The sequence below is a fragment of the Etheostoma cragini genome, chromosome 10 (assembly GCF_013103735.1).
Source record: "Etheostoma cragini isolate CJK2018 chromosome 10, CSU_Ecrag_1.0, whole genome shotgun sequence".
Taxonomy (NCBI): Eukaryota; Metazoa; Chordata; class Actinopteri; order Perciformes; family Percidae; genus Etheostoma; species Etheostoma cragini.
Genome location: NC_048416.1, coordinates 3,347,099 through 3,365,490, shown reverse-complemented (window position 1 = coordinate 3,365,490; position 18,392 = coordinate 3,347,099). Strand labels below are relative to the sequence as shown.

Genomic DNA, 18,392 nt, shown 5'->3' with positions numbered 1-18,392 from the left:
GGGTACGTTGTAGGGCTGGGGAAAAAATCGATACAGTATAGTATCACCATATTTTAAGTGGCAATACTGTATCGATACACAGACGCCAAGTATCAATCTTTTATTTTCTAAAATTAAAGTGATCTGAACAGAAAGAGAAAATAATCTTTTTAGATAAAACAGATGTTGACAAAGTTTCCTTTTGGGGACCTCATTTGAAATTGGGAAATATTAGAAGTTGGATAAAAGGTAATACATTTGAGTATATCCCAGAATATTGCAATATGTTCAGAATCGCAATAATATTGTATCGTGATGATAATGTATCAGGAGGTGTCTGGTGATCCCCCCCCCCCCCGAATACGTTGTGGTGGAGTCAGACCTGCTGCCACTTTTATCCCAGATCCCGTGGTCCAGAAAGCATCTTCCCCAAACCGATGAATGGACATCTCAAACAGCACACAATGGAATTTATTACTACTGGTCTTGAAGTGGGCATGTGTAGGAAGTGATTTCCCCGCTCTCTTGCAGGGCCAAGACGTGATAGAAAACAACCCACAATCCAACTCTGCAAACATCTGTCACTGCACTTTAATGCCAACAACGGTCTGCCTGTCACTCATCCAGCCCCTGCCTCTCCTTTCCTCCAGCTTGTATACGGAGGATTTTGTGTTTGAGCCTCCAAATTGAAGTTGTTGTCCCTGAGTTACTGCTGCTCCTCCTGGTGATGTGTGTCTGTAGAGCTCCGATATCTGAAGAGGAAATCTGATTGTTACAAGAAAGCTCAGATGTTGCAGTTGGTTACTGCTCAGATTCTCTGCTGTGGTAAAAATTCAGTCTAATATGTGTTTTTAAAGTTTCTAATATACCGTGTACGCGAATGAAGCTATTTATTGGAAATGACGTTATTAGTTATCAGTGTTGGGATTTAATGTTGCCGCTCCCTTGGCCTGCAGCCAGAGGCGTATCATCACATTGAGTTGGACAAAGAGCAACAGGCTGTCATTCTGATACCAAGCACTGACAACTGAACACACAACCTGATCTGCACTCAAAACGACACTCGGAACTTACTGAAGAGCACATTTGATCACATCTGCGGTGCAGATAAGACATGTTTTACACACTACACAAGAGGAGACCTTCTGTTTTCTCCTTCAGTGCATTTGTTTTGTATGTTCAGTGGAAAAAAGAAAATGAAAAAAATAAGGTATCAGTGTGTTCGGCCTGTAACTCTAATTCTGACCACAGCCTTGTATAAAAAGATCTTTTAAAAAATGGCTTGATTTACCCGTTACCCTGGAACCCGGGTGTGTTGTTACTGTCAGCCAAGAAGTAGTTGGTATTTTAGGCTGGATCTGCATGCAAACAGAAAATCTGTTATTTAACTGTGTGGCCACGTTTCAGTCTGTTCATTGGCGGGAATCTCATTTCAGATGTCCATAAAATCTGAGATTGAAGTCACAAGATGAAAACTGTTTTTGTTTTTTTTTCTGCTTCAAATGCAGCATAAACATGTAAACTGCCTTCCACTCACAACTAATGGTTCTAGGTAAAGTATTTCTAGTTTGTCATGTTTGGATCACATGGGGTTAAATGTCGGATTTGCTTAAAGATTCTGTACTTGATATTCAGCACATTGATATGTATGCAAACTAAAAAGGTCTGAAGATATAGAATAACGGCATCCTGAGCAGAGGCTAAAGCCACACTCCCTCTGTGTGTTTTAATCCGAGCTGCTTTGTTTTTATTGTCTGTTATTGGCAATCCCAGCACGTTTTTTCTTTTCTTTTTTCTTTTCTTCAGTATTTTGAGTAAAACCCATTTAAAGTACCAGAAACGTTTTGGTAAATTTAGCCCTTTCTGTTGAGATTTGAAGCTGCAGGTAGTAGTGTGTATTCTCCCCAAGTATTGTTTGTTGTGTAAGTTCTACATATCACTGGAGGAATAAAATTAGTGATCTTGGCTTTGCCCCCTGGTGTGTATTTTTTTTGTAATAGTTCAGCTCTGTGGTCTGGTGTTCAGAGAGAGAAGGGCTTTGTCCCTCCTCAGCAAATAGCTTGGGGAGTGTCACTTCACTGTCAAAATCTCTTTCATTATTATTGCCATCATGTCGCCCTCTGGTGGCGGAGTCCAAAACTGTTAAAAGACTTCCATTCAACATGCATTGATTCAATTCAACTTTTTATTAAAAACAAAAGACAATATCAAAAATCACAAAACTAGTCCCTGCCTAAACTAGGACTGGAGGAGGCAGATGGCAGAGTGTAACTTTACAGTGGCTTCAAGCGGTTCTACTGATCTGGACTGAGCACAGTGAAGGACCAGCACCCCCCACATCTCATCAGTGAACCACATGCTTGCTTCAGTACAAAACGTTTCACTGCCAGCCTCATCATCAGCACAGTTGTCCTCTTCTACATTACACACATTCACATTTAAATGAGTACATATATACAGTAATGAGCAGGGAATCCAGATGAGAGAAGATAAAGGAATGACAAAAATAATTCCTGTTTGGATCAGCTCAAGCCCAGTTATCTCATTTACAGATGTTACCTTGTTGAAATCCCAATCGATGATGTCAAAGTACCCAGCTCTACACCAACGCTTGGCTTTTCAGAGCTGTAAGGCACATGAATAATGCTAGGATTTCAACAAAAAAAACAGCAAGTGTAAAAAATAAGAAGTGTTGAACTAAGTTGGCGGTTGTAATAGTTTGTACCTTTTTGAGATTCTGTCTTAAACAGTTTAGGCGTGGCTTTAAACATCTGGACTGGCTAATGTGTGACTAATGGATCGTGGCGGGCCCTCAAACGGATTCTCACGTGTCCTGAAAGATGAAATAACTCATTTCTTTTTTTCATGACACCTGGAGGTGTTTTTTTTCCTCTCCTTTCTGTCACACAGGGCTCCAAAGTAGCTGCTCTTTGCTCTCAGGGGTTAAACATTTGGGATGCTCAAAACAATATTATGTGTGGGAAAACCTCCATTGCTTAGGCTGTGTCCCAAATCCAAACAAAAAGTTCTATTCATTTGATTAAAATATTTGCAATCGCTGCGATAACAAAAAAAAGATTACAAGTGGAGAAAAATATGGTTTAAAAAAAATCATGTTTGACTGTTCATGTGCACAACACACTTATTTTGAGCCCTGAAGTTAACACTGCTTGATATGGAAATCGTATCCTGTAATCTTTTACATTCCACTGATGTATGCTCTAATGTGGGCTCACCCTGTCTGTTACAGTTTTGACAACCCGGAACAGAAATGGGAATCCAGTTGTGTGTGGAGGTGTACTCGGTGACATTATCTACGAGGCTCCGGAGGTAACGTCCGTGCTGATTGAGGATTGTTTTTTTTTTTTTAGAAAGAACCTACACAGGAATAAAAGAGCAGAGCTTGTGAGTCTTTTCAGTCAGAAATGTCTACGCTTCTGTTAAATCTGCAGTGAGGACGTGATGTTTGCAGACACGGACAGAATGCCTCCTCTGGGGTCAAATTTCTACGTCGCTCTCTTTGTCGTTGTCGTGGTCACCGTCGTAGAACTCATTGGCTGCCTCCGGCCTGAGGAAGTGACATCATGGAAAGCCAGTTAGGTTCAGGAAGATTTCAAAGATTTCAATTTTATGTGTTGCACTCAGAGGTGGAAAGTAACAAACAACGCAATATAGCTTCAAGTAAAAGTTCCTCCAACTGTTTGGACTCTTTCCACCTCTGGTCGCGCTCATCCGAGCCCTGGGCACGTGCACTGACCTGGTGTAGTTTTCCTCGCCCCCCCTCTCGTCGGGGTCGGGCTCGTCGGTGCGCTCGTAGCTCAGCATGTCCGAGGGAACGTCGTGGATCTGGACGCTGGGCGCGTGGTTCAGCATCTTCAAGTTCTCAAACACCGTCTGGCGAATCTGCTCCAAGTACTGCAACGACACGTGCACCGTTACAACGACTGAACGCCATCCTGTCCCCAACCAACAGCTGGGACACGTGGAAGATGGGAGGAAGATTTACGTTCTGTGGTAACAACTTCAAATACAGCTAATGCATCTCAGGTCCACTGTCAGTTATTGTGAGTGTGACTGATGTTTCACCTGTCTGGAGTTCTGGTTTTCTATCCTGGTGCTGACATCAGGATGCAGCGTGAAGTCTGGAGCAAAGTACTCAAAATACTCTGCGGTGGAAAGAAACAGGAGGAGGACTTGAGGACTGACTTCCATTGAATTCTTACAATTTACAAAAAAAAAACACACACTCAGACTTAACTTTAAAATGTCAAATCAGCGCTTAAAATTGAAAATGCTCAAAATGACTCTACATGAACACGCAGGTCCACAATCCCAAAAATTGAAAGTCCGACTCACCGCTATAAGGCAGCTCGTCGCTGATGGACTCGTCCAATAACAGAGATGTCTCAAAGGTCCTACAAGAGAACAAAAATTATTATTACAAAGCCCGTATCTCCCATAACTCAGAACAGGTTGCCTCCATGACAGCAGGTTCTTGTCGAGGAAGCCAAACTCACCAGCAGCGAGCCACGTTCCTCACTGTGTATCCTCCGCCCCCCAGCACCAACAGAGGGATCTTAAAACTCTTTACAAACTCCACACACTCACTGAAAGACAGAGAGAGCAAAACATAAACACATGTCAATAAATTACAATTTACTCTCTTATTACACACAATCATTACTAACACGCGCATGCTCAGTACCTATACATGCACTAAACGGAGAGATGTCAGAGTGGGGCGGCAACCAATGGAAATGCACCCAGAGCAATTAGGGGTTTGGTAATTGCTCAAGGCACCTTGGGAGTGCCCAGGAGGTGAACCGGGACTGGAACCAGCGACCCTCCGGTTCCCAACCCAACCCCCTACGGACTGAGCTACAGGAACCCCACTAATGACAATAGTATCAAAATCGCAATGTGTCCTAGCGCAGTACTTGTTAATGGCAAAATATGTGGTGGTGTTTGTTTGACTCAATTAAGCCCAACAAGCTGCAGGTGTGGGGAACGAGTCAAGACAGCCAGCTGCATGCTGGGAGCCTCATTCAAAGACTGATTCAGGAATGAGGGAGACCCTGAACCAGAGGCTGTTTTGGATTGAAGTGGTGTGTTGTGGAAAAAGGAGGAAAAACAAGTTTTTGTTGTTGTTGTAAATGCACCTCTTTAAAACCTGGACTACAGAAGTGAGCCAGTGGAGGCTGGAGCTGCTGGAGCTCCCCCTGGCTGACGCTAGAAGGCCCGGTACCGGACGGAACCCGGCGTCTGGAGGACTCAGTTTAACTCATCAACAACCCCTCGAAGGCAGGGCAGTCTTCCCGGTAAGCTCATGTCTCGGACATTATAGTTAAAGTTCTGTGTTATGCAACGCCAACGCTCATAACATGGTTGAAGTGTGTTTCGTCCTTTTTATATTCTATTTTTTCAAATAGTGATTTATCAGAATCCTTTGTCATAATAAATGATTCAGATAAATGCCAATTGGAACATGCCTAATATTGTCCGATACTTTTTTTTTTTAAATAATAATTTATCAGAATCATTCATAATGACAAATGATTCTGATAAATATTTAAGAAACAAAGGACTGTCAACTGTGTTGTGTGTTGGCGTTGCATAGTCTGTCCACCAGAGGACGCTCTACAACGTCCCTGTTGATAACACTGTTTTTGTTCAAAAGGACTTTAAGTTTATATTTTATACATTTATCAGAACTTCATATGTAGAAGTTCCTCTGTTCTGTTGGGACAACTAAACAAATTTGTATAACTTTTCAGCAAGAACCCAAATAACTACAAATAACCAATGTTAGGGAAATCTGTTTTTGGAACGGGTTTCTGGATGTTTTAAAAAATATATATATTGGCATATCGGATTTTTAAATAACCAAATATTCATATGGGTTTTAAAAATGCTTCATCGGTTGGGCTCCACCGAGATGTTTCTATTAATCAGAGGGAGAGACATGAGGTCCGGTTTCAGCTACCTGGCTCACCTTTAACCCCCATGATTCCTAGCGGCGCCCCACATAGACACAGGAGTTCATGAAGAGCAATAAGAGCAACAGAATTTCCACTCAGAACCAACGTGACTATACTAGCTGCACTTTAAGAACTTCCTTTCATTTCCAAAGCACTTCCTGACCGTGTCAATGCTTTAAACCTCTAATCATCACTGCCGCTCACAATAACAAGTTAAGATTTTTACGATTTCAAACCGGTACTTTTACCTAACGCACACTACAATAATTTAACAATAAATAACCTAGGGAGGGAAAATATTTCAATCAAAATGAGGAACCAAAATTTGCGTTGTAATCCGATCCGAATAGTGACCGTGTGACTGGAAATTATGTCTAAATACGCTTCTTTTAGTTCTGTGATTTTACACTTTTTTATATCGTCCCTTGATGAATATTCGGTTTTTCCCTCACTTTAACCCAACTGGCCCGCTGCTATATCACCGTTTCATCTCATTTCATTTTCGCAAATCTGAACCAGGAGCTGCTTCCCAAATGACACTGTTCACTTTAACCAGGGTCTTTTTCCCTTTTTTTATTAAAGTGACAGTGGATAGACATGAAAGGGGGAGAGAGATATGGGATGATATGGGATTCGAACCCGGACCGCTGCGGGACTCAGCCGACGCAGGGCGAGCTCTCCCACCGGGTGAGCTCACCCCCGGCAGCACTGATTTTAAAGCCAGCCTCACCCGTGTCCTCGTATGCTGAGGTTGAAGCAGCCGAGTCTGTCGCAGCCCAGAGAATCTGCTCCACACTGGAAGAGAATCACACACACTTTCCTCACCCTACCGTCAAACGCAGCCCTATAATCTCTATATATCATTTATGCATAATCTTAGCCATTTAATCAAATTTTATAAATACATTTACTGTATTTGGCCCTCATACTACTAAAACATCTGTCATTTTCACACACACAGACTAAATGGTCCATTCACTGCGATGACAGGTAATTAAATGGATGAGACGGAGCGTCAGAGACGCAGACTGACCTGTAGAACGATGCAGGTCGGCTGGTAGAAATCCACCACCTGTTTAATAACCGGCTGGAACAGCTGTCTGTAGCCTGAAAAACACACACACACACACATACAGATGTTGGCCAGGGCTCCGACGATGACTACGTTCACAGCGGTTTGAATCTTCCCACAACAGGTGTTACGTTGCAGTACTGAAATGTGTGCAGGCGGAGAACTCACTCTGGTCGTCGATGCCGTCTCTGAGAGGGACGTTGAGGCAGTAGTACCGGCCGCTCTCCGCTCCGACCTCGTACATGTCTCCTGCCAACGCACACTCACTAAATTAATTCAGTTTCATTTATAGCGCCAAATCCCAACAGGAGTTATCGCGGGACACTTGACAGAGAGAGTAGGTCTAGAAGCAATTAATACACAGACAACGCAGTACTACCATCCTCTATTGGAGCAGATCAAGTAACATAGGCCGTCTTATTTAATGAGCAAAACGTGCCCAACAAATAAGTCCCTATTGCAAAGTTTTTTTCCTTGGTTTGGTCAACTGTCCATTTCCCACACATAAAAGAAAAATGTCTAACAAGGAAACCTGTTATCTGTCTTTTGTACTAACTAATATTAGACTTGGACTTCTCTTTATTAATCCTTTTGGGATGACTCCCGCAAGGAAACTGAAATTTCCAGCAGCAGTTTTCAGCAAGAAAAATACAATATAGAGAGATAAAGACAACAGTGGTAATAAGAACAATAAAATCTTTGGCTATAAAAAGACATTTAGCATAAATTATCAGTTGAGTGTCAATTCAAGTGTCCAGGTATTTGTGTGGACTGTCCTCTTTACCTTATTTTCTCTATTCTCTCCTATAGGTTGCCATTTTAGCAGCACTGGTCACAGTGTGCAGAAATGTCCCGGCTGGAACTCGAAACAAAGACAGATCGGTTTTATTTGTAAGATGCTGAACGCGGCGCGTACCTGTTCCCGGGAAAAAGTAGTTCCCGTATTTGTGGAAGGACACAGTCATGACGCGGTCGGTCAGGTAAAAGGCTTCCTGTACGCCGTCACCGTGGTGAATGTCTATGTCGATGTACAGAACCCTAGGGTGGTATCTAAAGAGAAAACACACACACGCATTAAGAGAGAAAGTGACACGGCGAACACTTGATGAATGTTGGGAAACGGAGTTCCCTCTTACTTGAGCAGCTCCAGGATACTGATGACTATGTCATTGACGTAACAAAACCCAGATGCCTGCAAACACAGAAATCATTTTATTATTTTAAAGGATTCACAGCTAATTAGAATAAGTTTAGCAGAAAGGGATGATAACCACACACTCTGTTCTGACCTCAAATTTCTTGGCGTGATGCAAACCTCCGGCCCAGTTGATGGCAATGTCACAGATCTAAAAAAAGACAATGACAACGGCTCAGTTAAATATCACCCCATCACCACGAGTCTGTAGTCCTGAGCCATCTACCAGTAGTGCCGCAGCCGTGTTAACGCTGTCGGAGTGACGTGGGACTGATTTCCACTGTGGCAGTCTGGGTGTAGCTGGGTGTTTGGCTGGGCGGCGTTGTACGTCTGCCTGGGTGTCTTACCTTGTGGTTGAGCTGCGTAGCTCCCTGTAAGGAGGCTCCTGTGTATCTTGAGCAAAACTCAAAAAGGCCGGGAAACACCGGACTGACAAAAACACAAAAGGCACAAAATATTTTAGTCATGCCATCGCCATCCAATTGCAGAAGGCTGCAATTCTTACAGAAATCTCCAAATTTCAAAAGGTTTTTATACCAAATCGCAGCCCATATTTGTCTATGTTGTTCCTTAAGGTCATGTTGTCAATGTGGTATTTTAATTAATTTGTTTGTTTTTGATCTAGGACTAGAAATACTTGAGACACAGTGCTGACCTGCATCTTAAATACATCGATAGTTCCGCAGCTTTCAAATGCTGTATACCACTTGGTAACTAGATGATATCTACTGTTGAACTGCTGCCGCTGCGCCACCCCCCCCCCCTTACCCTCTAGAAAAAATGGGGCAGAATGCTAAATTGTTAAGCTGTAATCAGAAAAGATAATTGGCGCAATAAGAGCAGTAGCATTGCTTGAAATTCTAGTTTAGATATTAAAATGTCCCGTGGTTACAATGGAAATGAGACAGAAAAACCAGCCATATGTTTTGACTATGAAACCATGGGGTATGGTATGCTATAAAACAAACAGTATTGATGAATAAGAGTAATACTCACCAGTCGTCTCCAACGTTGAATGTGTTGAGGCTCTTGGTGAAGCCCTGCATGTTGTTGGGGCTGACCTTCTGGAGGAAGTCGATGTAGTCTTCGGAGTGGAACCGACACATGTCGTGCTGAGACGCTTTGTATGGCTTGAAAACCTGATTAAAAAAAAAAAATTTGAGATTAGTTGATAGCACTGATTTTAGTGTTTCTCATTTTAAATTGAAAGAGAGAGAAGCATCAGCAGGCTCAGGATCTATGACGTTACGGCAGCTCACCATCATTTTCTTGTAGAGTCCATAGTGCAACACCAGACTGTGGGTCAGGGACAACCGGTGAGGCTTCATGGGGTGGCCCGCACCTGGCAGAGACAGACAGTTCAGCACAGGTATGTCCCTAATGCATTCACAATGCATTGGTGACTTCAATCACGCCCAATTTCAAAATAAGCATCATGTATTATTGTGGTTAAATCACTACTGACAGAACCACTGGGTTGTATTTGTCACACTTAAAACAAATGTGCAAAATATCTGTTTATGGATGATAATAAGTATGTATGTATACTTTCCTAATCCCTCAAGGGGAAATTACAATTTAAACTTTTGTTACTACACACAGGCCTGAACTACACACAGCACGTACTACGCTCAGTAACTATACATGCACTAAATGGTGAGATGTCAGTAGGGGGCCCTTGCTCAAGAGCACTGTGGCAGTGCCCAAGAGGTGAACTGGCACTTCTCCAGCTACCAGTCAGATGACAGGTGTAAACCGAGCCCTGGGTATCCTGCTCTGCCTTTGAGACAATGAGAGCTCAGATGGCCCGATCTGGAATCTTGCCCCTCAGAAATAGCACATACGGAGGATAGCTCATTGTGGGACTGGCTCCAGTGGGTGTAATTCTGCATCAAGGCTGAATTTGGGGCAAGAGACTTCAGATACAGCATTAGGGGACCACTAAGGTCTATATAAAAGATACTTCAGATACAGTATTAGGGGACCACTAAGGTCTATATAAAAGAGACTTCAGATACAGTATTAGGGCACCACTAAGGTCTATATAAAAGAGACTTCAGATACAGTATTAGGGCACCACTAAGGTCTATATAAAAGACGTCAGATACAGTATTAGGGGACCACTAAGGTCTATATAAAGGATACTTCAGATACAGTATTAGGGGACCACTAAGGTCTATATAAAAGAGACATCAGATACAATATTAGGGGACCACTAAGGTCTATATAAAAGAGACTTCAGATACAGTGTTAGGACCACTAAGGTCTAAATACATATATAAAAAAGACTTCAACAACCATACTTTAGTCTGTATGGGGACTTGACCCAGCAACCTTATGGTTCCCAACTCTACTCCTTACTGACTGAGCTAACTGAGCCTAATAATGTCCGAAGACCGTAGCTAGTGTGTGTGTGTGTGTGTGTGTGTGTGTGTGTGTGTGTGTGTGTGTGTGTGTGTGTGTGTGTGTGTGTGTGTGTGTGTGTGTGTGTGTGTGTGTGTGTGTGTGTGTGTGTTCCACATTTTAAATCAACTTCAGCTGTGATGTTTTGTGTATTTCTATCCTAAAAGCATTTACGTTTTAAGTTCCAAAGCAGGTATCGTCGCGGTTACGGTGCATACTGTCGGAAAATGACACAAGGTGCGATATTATTTTACTTCTAACTGTCTAACGTTACATATAATGATAACTATTGTAAATTAATCTGAAATGGATACAAACTGACCACTTTAAAAGCGTTCAGGTTACTGTATGAACTAGGTAGACATCTTAGGCAGACGTACAGTGACACATTTTAATAAATGATAGCTAGAACAACTTGTAAGCTAACGTTAGCTAGCTAAGCAAACCACAAGGTTTCGAATTTGTTCAAAACGTAGCAACAAATATAAAATCGTGCTTTGGTGAAAACCTGCATAACAGACCTCCACATGCGCGTATAGAGTGTGAAATCCTGAAGAGTACACATAAACACACATCCCTGAAGTTATTAGCATGTAGCTAACTTGCATTAGCACCATTTATCTTCGTAGGCCGGTTCACTACGATAACCACACTCACCATAATGAAAGTTGCCCACGTCTGGGTCATAAAAATACGATGTTCTATTATTGTTCATTCTGAAAGAAATATTTTAGACTCGCTTCGAAAACTACGACTGTTCTCGCAGCTATAAAACCCACATTTTCTTTCAATTAGCTAACAGATAGCCGCTATGGTAAACAGCGACTGGGCTACGTCATCAGACAGGGACAGATCAGCGAGGGGAGGAGGCGGAGGATTTTTTTTTATTTTTTTATTATTGAGACATACAAACATACAAAACCCCCGTTGGGGAAAGACTACACATGCGTATATACCACACAAATTGTGTCATTGTACAAGAAAGAATTACTTTAGCGAATGAAACCGCGGAAGAAAAGTCAAAAGCATTGAGGAATAAAACCTAACCCTAACAAGTCAAAAGCATGGAGGAAAAAACAATTTAAAATAATTCCTAACCAAAACAAAGGAAGGCTTAGAACATCCTCATTTGCTGCAATGGACATATCTACCCATAAGAATAATCATAGTGACTAAATCTGATACTGATGAATCTATAGTATCCGTATAAAAACCGTGGGTGGCAAGGTGAGAGTAGGACATATCATTTTATGAGTTTTTTTTTTTTTTATAACACTAATATGCGTTCATGGCTGGATTTTGGGCAAGAGACTTCAGATACAGTAGTAGGGGACCACTAAGGTCTATATAAAAGAGACTTCAGATACAGTATTAGGACCAGTAAGGTTTATATAAAAGATACTTCAGATACAGTACTAGGGGACCACTAAGGTTGATATATAAGAGACCTCAGATACAGTATTAGGGGACCACTAAGGTCTATATAAAAGCGAGTGAAACATATGATATGATCTGCTCACGTGCTTTTACTTCATGCACAAGCAGATCAATTTCTTCTCTCCTTCCTGCTCAGCAAATCCATCATAACAGCTAATGTGCTAATGTCCAAACACACCTGGCTTTTAAAGGGAATGGGAGATGACCTGACTGTTTGATTGCATATTACACCCAAAACACACCTATGAAGTAATGAAGACACTAAGCCTTTAGAACCATGCACACGGACCCTTTATTTTTCCCACTGTCAAACTAGCAAAAGTGAATTTGTACACGCTCTAAACGCACCTGCGCCATGTGCTTCACGCCATGTGCTGAGATCGTTAAAATGGGGCCGGTAGACTGTAAATATAGCCCAACTTTGATAGACCAATGCCCTACTTTGGGGTCTTTATGATGCTTATTGGATAAAGTTGTTCAGCATACTTAGAACAGTTAAAATACAGAGTTAAAGAGTTTTTAACAATGACGCAAAATCACATGCAGTAACATATCATCTAAAAACAACTGGGGACATCCTTTAAGGGTTGCACTGCTGCACAAGACAAAAAAGCCAAATGGCCTCAACTTGGGTTTAACAACAACAGCTTAAGACACAGTCAGATCTGCTGACACCCCCTAACAAAATACAGAAATCTAGATTAAACCTTTTCATTGATATCCAAACAAATTGCTGGTACTTATCTGTGATTGACAGCAGCGAAAACACAAGTGCAGGTGAAGAATGTGATACGGGCTGGCAGTGTCCACTCATGGATTTAAGTGTGGATCATGTCTACCCTTGAGCTATTATTAAAGGATTATTTCTAATAGAATAGCAAGTCACTGCAGGTTGAGATGACAATAACTTGAACATGAATTCAATAAAAAAAAAAGTTACCTGTGTGCTACGATATTCGTTTGAATCACCTGTTCAATCTCTGTTCAAACAAGAGATGCATGGAGATTTTCCAGATCATACAATGAGAGGAACCAGAAATATAATAATATACAGTGACTTGAGAAAGTTTACGCACCCATGTTAAAGTTAATTAAAAAGAGGAATAAAAAAAACATCTTTTGGAAATTGATCTAAATGCCTTAATTCAAAGAATTTAGGAAAATCCAACCTTTTATGGACACCAATTTTCTTTTTGAATTAATAATGTATTGTAAATTAATAAATGTTGTTCCTTAAAATACAGGGGGTATAGGTATACACCCCCCTATGTTAAATTCCCATAGAGGGAATTTTTGTTTTTCCTTTTTTAATCAACTTGAGCATGGGTGTGTAAACTGTACATAATATATACAAAAATTAATAATTTGTTGAATGATCTATTGGAAGAGAGGGAGAAGCATCAGCTTCAGACATTCGCTATGGGGCAGCAACTAAAGATTATTTTCTATTATTTGTCTGTTTTTTCCCTTTTTAAATATTCATCCTTAGTCAAGAAAATGGTGTCCATCATAATTATCCATAATATATCTTCTTTTAAATTTTAAAACCCAAATATTTACAATGGTACAAAACGCAATAAAGCCACACTAAAAAATAAGTGCACCAAAGTTTTATCAGATGATATTGATACTGGTCCCTTTATATTTGAGAAGTGAATGTTTGGCATTATTGCATGATTAATAACCATGTTGTCTGATTTAGACGTCTTCTCAAGGCTACGTGGGCGTGATTGACATTTCCTCCACCTTAACTGTTCATTTTGTTCCACCTAGGATGGAGCAACTTGCACTTTTATCATTCTTACATGGTTTGGCAACTTTATGGAAAATGGAGCTTGAATCAGCAAATACTGTAGGGGAAACCGCTGTGTGGGAGTGCAGAACCTTTCATTATTTTTAATTGAATCATTAAATTTAATTACAACACTAAAAGTATCCACAGCATTTAGTTGTTTTCATGAAAAAGGTAAAGGACTTAATTGCACCTAAAGTCATGACCTTAAGTGTGCTTGTGTCAGCACAATCAGCAGCATTCTTGTTTAATGTAGTCATTACGCTTCATTTGTGCATCTTAATTTAATGTATTCTTTGTTTGCATTCCCAGGAAGAGCACGGACATTCCCACCGCCAAATAAATTATATTCAGTTTTGGCAAAGTTCAGTAATAATTTGATGGTGATGGTATGCAACTCAACTCTACTAATGTCTGTAAGCGCAGGACAAAGTCGAGTCATATGCATATATCAGCGCACTAGGCATACTGCGTTTGTTTTGTTTTGGGCGTCAATACATGTTGGTCATATTTACGCCATATGATTATAAGATTAATTTGTTCATCGGTATTTGAATGCATCTAATTTAGACTTATTTGAAGGGCCTGAGAGAAACTTATAGAAGCTAACAAATGGAACCGGAAACACATTTTCCCGCAATTGAGCACGTTTTTTTAACTGTATTGTTCCTTTTATTCAAACAATGCAATACTATAATAAATGATATTGGATTAGGGGGAAAAACCCCTTGACCTTTTGACTTTCCCCTTTTACTGGAACCCCTATTGGCAATTGGTCCCTAGAATGCCTAGAGCCAGCTCTGTACATAAGTATAGGGTTAGGTCGGGTTGGGCAAAATGGTATCCAGCAAACTGTCACAATGTAACAATATAAATGTGTCCATTCTGGCCATTATGGGCAATGTTGCAAAAACAGCAGTAATGGTAATTGATTTGAAACGTATGTGATTTTCATCACATACGTTAATGCATTTATTTTGATTGTGATTGATAAAAATCAATCTGATATTACTATGGCCATGTAGCAAACCTGTATGTGACTCGGCATGTGACCTGAACATATCTTTTATAAAAAAAGTGCTTCTAAGCTATTGAAAGGCAGAGTGTGTACATCTGGTGGAGGCACTCTCCAAGCTTCAGCAGAGCTTGTAAATTGACGCTGAATCTGTGACATAATACGTTTTATAATCAGGAATCAGTGTCAAGCGGCGAACACATCATCCAGCATTGCTATTCAGACACCACAGTACATTTGATCAATCATGTGTTTCATACTATAGCCATTGTAATTGCTAATCCCATAATAATAGAGGATTGGATGCATATCTACTACTATGTTACAAGATATTGGTTATGTGGAGCTCGCCTGTGTTGTTAGAGGAGTTGGAGAAAAAATGTATTTAGTTATGTCCTCCTCCCCTAGATGTGTGTGTGTTTGTGTGTGTTTGTGCGTGTGTGATGGAGATACTGGCATACATAATTGTACACAGAGCAACACTGCCTCGCCTTTTGCTCTACAGAATGTGTGTTGGCTTGTCGGCTGATTTACGTTGGAATGATACTGATGTCTGATCTGGTCGATCTGATTTGCTCTCTCTCTGCCTCATGTTTCTCTGCCTGCAGCTGGCAGATCTCACCTGGATTGAACGGTTTACGTATTCCTGATGTTGCAGGTTCAACAGCTGTGCTTCAGGCACAGATTGCGTGGGTGTGTACACTTATTCATGCCTAATGTTTTTGTTCTTTTTTCTTCGTTTTCTGTGGCCATCAGGCATGAGATCATGCTCACTTCTTTAAAAAGTTACTGTATACATTTTGTTCATTTAACACAGCAAATCAAGCTCTTATACCACTTGATACTGTGAAACTGAGAGTGCAGCTTGTGTTCTCTCCATCAATTTCACCTCATCTTTGAGCCTTTATCACAAAAAGCTAGTAAGTTTAGTGGATTTTGTCTCTTTCCAACATTAAGAGTGAACCTTTTTAAGCTCTTCTTAAAGCTCTTTTTTTTTTATTAATACCAAAAAGTATACAGATGAATCTCAGCTGCTAACTTTGAGGAATATCATGGGCATGCGTAACACTGAGTGTCATGAAACAAAGGGTAACCTGTTGAAGCAAGCAGAGCTGAAAGTTGTTTGGACGTGATCCCCAATCCAGAGAAACTGTCAGGAGATATTTATTAAAAGGATCTAGATCTTGCTTTTATGTAATTGCTTGTGAACTATGATCATATGATAGAAACAAGCTTCCAAACAAGCCGTTTGTCTTGTCATATGAGCTCTTCTCGATCGGGACCTGGCTTTTCAGGGTGCAAAAGTCCCACACAGTGACCTTATGGTTTGTGTCAGTCTACATAATGATAATAATCCGATTTTGATGGATCGTCATTGGCAAATATTGGAAAGGTTTTAACCTTCACAAAATCTGAGCTTGATCGAATTATAAAGTTGGCTTAAGGCACATGGGTGGATTCAATTTTACAGCTGACTCATGTCATTTGCCGTCACCTTTTTAAAGGGCTTGTTTGGCCATGAGTGGATACACGTCGTCTATATTTATATAGTCTATGATTTTAACACAACAGCATTACTTTTTCGGAAAATTAAACTCTATTTATAACCTTTTTCTGGAGGTTTCATTCGCATCTTGCGATTCGACTGCCATCAAGTATGAGCCATTGGACAGCTGCAGAAAAATCAAGGCCATTCACGACTGACAGTATAGACGGATATACAACAGTCCGTTCATCATGTGACCAAGTACCCTACTTTGGTCACGTGATGACGACTGAGCGAACTCCCTGTGCTGAAGAAGACGAGATTTATTTGGTTGAATTACCATTTCTATTGTCAAATTGTCATATCAATAATACCAGTTTAAAACTTGTACTTGCTCACCTCCAGGGTTTTAACTTTTTGATGTGGAGGTATACTCCAGGGCATGCCAGTGCACTGTGACATCACTACTGGGTGTGGTTAAAGGTGCTACATACCACAGTTTTGACCACACTGACAACTAAGCTTTAGTACCGAAACGCGGTGCCAAGAAGACACCGGTTCCGATGTAAACAGTAAGAAGACCGAATAAGAATGAAGATTTTGGTGCATGGTAACATGTAGCAAAGAAAACAGGACAGTCATTCTTTTTTAATGGTTTGTTTTGGACATTTTTAGGCCTTTAATGACAGGACAGCTGAAGACATAAAAGGGGAGAGAGAGGGGAAGGACATGCAGCAAAGGGCCACAGGTCGGAGTTGAACCCGGGCCCCCTGCGTTTAGGAGAAAAGCTCCTTATACAGCGAACTGAGCTATCCCGGCTATCCCAGGCCAGTAATTCTCATACAATTGGTGCTATATAACAGCATCAGGATCCCCGTCACCAACGGGTTGATTGAAGTGAATAACTGGTTCAGATCGCTGTATGAGGAGCATGCATATGGCCATGCTTGTCTGGTGCAAGTGGCCCAAGACAGAGATATGGGTTTCACCTGCAAGGAGTACACTCATTCCCATCTGTGCATTGACCTTAAGTTGTGTTTTTAGTTTAATTTGTAGAGGTTGTGACATTTTCCCAAGTCATCTTTTTCAAATGTAGTTCCGTTTTCCTTAAGAAGCAGAAACCCAAGCTCTTGGAAACAATAGCGCAATGCCCTGCAAATGGAGAACATGAGTGTTTTATGGTCCATCGGTTGATAGAATCCTGGCTCGGTAACGGCAGGAGTGAATGAGAAGACAGAACGTGCGTGACAGGAGCTCGCGGGAAATAACTGAGAAACAATCAGGTGCTTCAGGTCCTTCCGTCTCACTGCTGACAAATCAACACAGCTGGACGGGATAATCTGTTGGAAGTACTGGGAGGAGGGTGGATGCCTCCATGAGGCACCATGAAGAGGGTTACAAGAGGAGGAAACCCCTGAGAATACAAACATGCAGCCATGTATCATCTAAAATCTGTGGACTGACGCATTTTCAGTGGCAGCTTTCAAGTCGGGATGAGTTATCGCGGTTTCAGCTTTCTCTGTAAATCTTGAAGGACCCTGGAATTATGTTGGACTTATTGCCACATGTTGCATGTCTTGTTTTACTTCCTGCCCTTGGTTTTCCTGCCCTTGTGATTGATGTCTTTCACATGTTCCCAGCCCTTGTGTCACCTGTCTGTTGTCATCTCGTTACCTCTTGTCTAGTCTCTGTGGTCCCCTCGTCTGTTGTCAGGTCATTGTACTGTTCATGGTGTTCCATGTTAGAGTGCATGTCGTCTACCCTGTTGGTCTTTGTGTTCCCGTTATTCCGGTTTTGGGTTTCTGGCTGTTCCTGCGTTTGGATTTTTCCTGCTGTTACCGGACACCTTTTGTTGTTTGGATTTTGTTCTTTAATTAAATCCTCAAGCTCAATATTTCCATCCGTCTCTGCATTTGGGTCCGCAGTTCCCTGCGTCGCATGTCACGGTTGGGTTTAGGGAAAGGGTGTGTGTGTGTGTGTGTGTGTGTGTGTGTGTGTGTGTGTGTGTGTGTGTGTGTGTGTGTGTGTGTGTGTG

The 18,392-nt window shown here is 41.2% G+C and overlaps 1 protein-coding gene and 1 long non-coding RNA gene across 2 annotated transcripts; one reads left to right on the top strand and one right to left on the bottom strand.

Annotated features, from left to right (window-relative positions):
* The first annotated feature begins 319 nt into the window (after nucleotides 1-319).
* LOC117952042 lies at nucleotides 320-1,945 on the top strand. The gene is made up of 2 exons (XR_004658304.1): nucleotides 320-1,272; nucleotides 1,319-1,945. It is a non-coding gene; the product is annotated as an uncharacterized LOC117952042 (long non-coding RNA).
* Nucleotides 1,946-2,865: 920 nt separating this feature from the next.
* On the bottom strand, nucleotides 2,866-11,491 carry hdac3 (histone deacetylase 3). Its single transcript, XM_034884102.1, has 15 exons — nucleotides 11,285-11,491; nucleotides 9,484-9,566; nucleotides 9,221-9,363; nucleotides 8,572-8,653; nucleotides 8,319-8,375; nucleotides 8,166-8,221; nucleotides 7,946-8,079; nucleotides 7,198-7,278; nucleotides 6,991-7,064; nucleotides 6,688-6,752; nucleotides 4,497-4,586; nucleotides 4,336-4,394; nucleotides 4,066-4,145; nucleotides 3,737-3,894; nucleotides 2,866-3,547 (listed from the first exon to the last, which is right to left on the bottom strand). Exons 1-15 carry the CDS (start codon nucleotides 11,340-11,342, stop codon nucleotides 3,478-3,480), a joined length of 1,290 nt encoding a protein of 429 aa, XP_034739993.1. The 5' UTR covers nucleotides 11,343-11,491; the 3' UTR covers nucleotides 2,866-3,477.
* Between the last annotated feature and the right edge of the window lie 6,901 nt (nucleotides 11,492-18,392).